A 3305-nucleotide genomic window follows, 5' to 3' on the forward strand; every position below is an offset into this window, starting at 1 on the left:
CTTGTGCACTGCAACAGCTCTTTTGCTTAGGTCACCGAGTTCCAAGGCCATAGCATGTAGTGGGAAATAGAGCCAACGAGGGAGACAAACTCATATGCAAGATGGGAAGGGGGAATTAGAAAGGGATCTTACTGGTCTGCTCGCATAGTGAAAGGTCATGATGATTGTTTGAAAGTTCACTGAAATTAGAATGTTTTGATATTTGAATATTTTTCTTTTAATTTTGTAACTGATACTTTGTTTCTTATCCTGAATTCAGGACAACATGCTGTAATTTTTAGTTTTCTCCACATAAATCCATATTTTCAAAGTTTTTCACTCATTTAATTAGGTTCCCATGGTTCTGAGAGGTCTTTGTCATGACAAAAGAAGACAACGACTTATAGAAAGGAAAAAGTTTTTGTAACAATGTTAGAACTATTTCACCGTGTTATTAAATTCTGGGAAACTTTGAAATTTAATACAATTTTAAATGTACAGTGTCTTTTTAACCTCATTTGTAAACAAGGAATCTAGGACAAGAAGGATCATCCTCTTTATCCTTGTTTTCTTGAAAAAAAATCGAGCTTTAAGTAAAAAGGTTCCTATAACTTTCATTGTATAACTTTGCTCTTAAATCTTTCTCAGAATTTCTTCTAATATCTTCCAAAGAAATATTGACGTTATCCTTGAAAATACTTTAAATTTGAAGGGCAGAACAGGCAGGAAAGAAATAGAAAGACAACATCTTTAATATTCACCATGCAATGATCCAGCTGTGATTGTACTGCTTCCTGCTCCACACTCTTCATCTCCAACTTGGGCACCTGCAACTTCACTTCATCTAAAATCCTTTTACATTCTTGTAGGCGCTGTTCAAAGTTTGCTGGCTTCTGAAACAAGCGAAACTTCATGGAGACATCCTGCAGCTTTTTCTGAAAAATAAGCATGGGTGAGTAGTAAATGTGAAATCAACACTAAAAACAAGTCTTAGACCTGTTTTGGAATCCTTAGAATCCATTACCAATCAGCAGTTTCTTATTTAAAGAATTTAAAACTTCTGGGAAAAGTAGCAACAGTGGAGAATCTTGGTCTTCACAGGAGGAAAAAACTTCTTGCAGCATCCAGGGCAGAGGATGCAGAGAGTCGATGGCAGAAGAGCCCACATACTCAGCTGAAGAAAGGGAGAGATTTTGTATTCGCCAACATGAAAAATATTGGGGGTGGGGACAGAACAGAGCTTTAATGGCTTGAGCATAACACGTCCACACTCCAGAGTGAACACTCATCAACTCTGCCTTGTTGCTGCTTCTTGGTGAGACCAGTGAGTCTTTCAGTCCCTCAAAGAAACTCAATTAAAGTGGCTGAGCAGTAAATAGATCTAGCACAAAACCTGAGATTTACAGTATAAAATTGATTTCTATTTCAATTTTAAAAAGCATAATGTAGAGTAAAAAAGAAAGTAATTTGAAGGCAGAAAATTCTATGACAAACATGGCTTCCGATTTCACAATTTTCACAATTTGTATACTTTGTCCATTAATTATATTATTTGCTCACATGATCCCTATCTCAAGGGGAGGGGAATAATTAAAACTAAAACAAAGAAAGGGCATTTTAATTATCCACTTAAATAAGAACTAATATCTTTGTAGAAATACAGAGCAAAGTACTAGTAGAATAAGTTTTTCTACTGTTGGAAAAAAAAAAGAATGTCACTAACAAGTGGATGAGTAATTAAATAGGAACTCAGCATCTGCAAACACACTTTCGATTTTTTTATCTTCAAATTCTCAAAATCTGTTTTCTGACATTTTTCAAAACAATCTGATGCATGTGGTCACCTAGAGTATTTGAAGAAAATAATATCTGCACAAAGATGGATTAGGAAGAAGAAAAGGCACCTAAAAAGGGTAGTGTTCCCTTGTGTGCTATCGAAGTTATAAACATTGAGATACAAAGTTATCTGATGCCCACATTTCGCTGATGAAATATGGGCAACATCATAGCTCCCATCGAAAACATCAGAAGGTGAATTAGTGTGGAGGAAGAAAAATAAGGAAACATGAATATTCTCAATAAAGAAAAGTTAGTCCTGTAGATAAGAGAAAACATTTTTTATAAATTCAACTTCTTCATTTCAAATTAATTAACTGTTAAGAAGCCATTTATGTTATCCAGAAAAAAATTAAAAACAGAAGGTAAGTTGCCTAGAAATATTTGACAGAGATGAAGAAAAAGAGGCCTCCTTTACTGTTGATACTATAACAAAATTCTCTGTCTTTCTTAACAAATTATGACATTTCGTTTCGCAGCCTAGGCAACTTTGGCACTAATGCCAAAACAAAAAGCAGCCGATCAAGAACTCATCACAGATTAATGGGTAAAATTGTGTATTGTTCCTAAGTATTAATTACGTCTTCTTCCTCTTCTAAGCAGGTCTCTACGTCTATTAAGCCAGATGAAATAATACATTAGCTAACATTTTTAATTGATGATTACAATGACTGCTCAGCATAGATTTGTCTTTCAAATGCAGTTCTACCGAATATTTCGAAATATTTTAACACGCTTTTAAATGTAAATGTTTTCAAATACCTTGAAAGGTGTTCAAAAAAGCCTCTCTGTAGTTTTGTTTCTTGCAACCCCAGCACTCTCAAAACACCCCTTTTATAGCATCCCTACTAGTTGGTTACATCAGCCCTGCACACCCTAGAATGGATGTCAAGCAGATAGAAAGGCTGTACTAGAAAAATGAGCGGTAAGAAGATATGGATGATATGATTTATCCACTCGAATTTCCTGTCTAGAAAGGAGCAGCTAAAACAGAAGAGATACCTTAAGAACACTTCTTACTACAGTAATATTACTACTCATGCTGTTTGTTTGCACGAGGAAGGAAAAATGGAGGAAAAAACCCATACCTGTGCCACATCAATTTGGGAAAGCACTCTTTTGGCAGCATCTTTACCCTGGTTTCGTTTCTTCATTTCTTCCAAACCAATCTCATGGCTTGTTAATTCAGATTGTATTTTCTATTAAAAAACAAAGACAGTAATCAGCAGGGTTTGAAGAAAATGTTTATGTTGTTAATATTGTTTGGAATGGTTGTTTTTGAAAGATATTAAACAGAAGTACTATAATATATGGCAGATCATTAGAGGAAATTATTCGAAGAATTACTTGTTCACCAGCCTGTAAATTATTCAGTTTAGTTTCTCTCAATCATAATAATACCACATTCTCCTGCTCAAACATGTATAACTCTGACAGTGTGACACTAATGAAATAACCTTTCTAAGGAAATTATGATTAAATTGTAGGGA

General features: G+C 34.6%; 1 protein-coding gene across 1 annotated transcript in view; it reads right to left on the reverse strand.

The window, feature by feature from the left end:
- Positions 1-740: 740 nt before the first annotated feature.
- The window catches only part of LOC104501422 (dystrophin-like), a gene marked incomplete at its 3' end in the record, with an annotated part of 10504 nt that continues 7939 nt past the window's right edge, over positions 741-3305 (reverse strand). The window contains exons 3-4 of the mRNA XM_010145230.1: positions 2904-3014; positions 741-914 (exon numbers count right to left, since the gene is read on the reverse strand). Of these exons, the coding sequence (XP_010143532.1) occupies positions 741-914; positions 2904-3014 (285 nt within the window). The remainder of the gene's footprint in view (positions 915-2903; positions 3015-3305) is intronic.

This window comes from Buceros rhinoceros, unplaced genomic scaffold, assembly GCF_000710305.1.
Source record: "Buceros rhinoceros silvestris isolate BGI_N320 unplaced genomic scaffold, ASM71030v1 scaffold45071, whole genome shotgun sequence".
NCBI classification, from domain to species: domain Eukaryota; kingdom Metazoa; phylum Chordata; class Aves; order Bucerotiformes; family Bucerotidae; genus Buceros; species Buceros rhinoceros.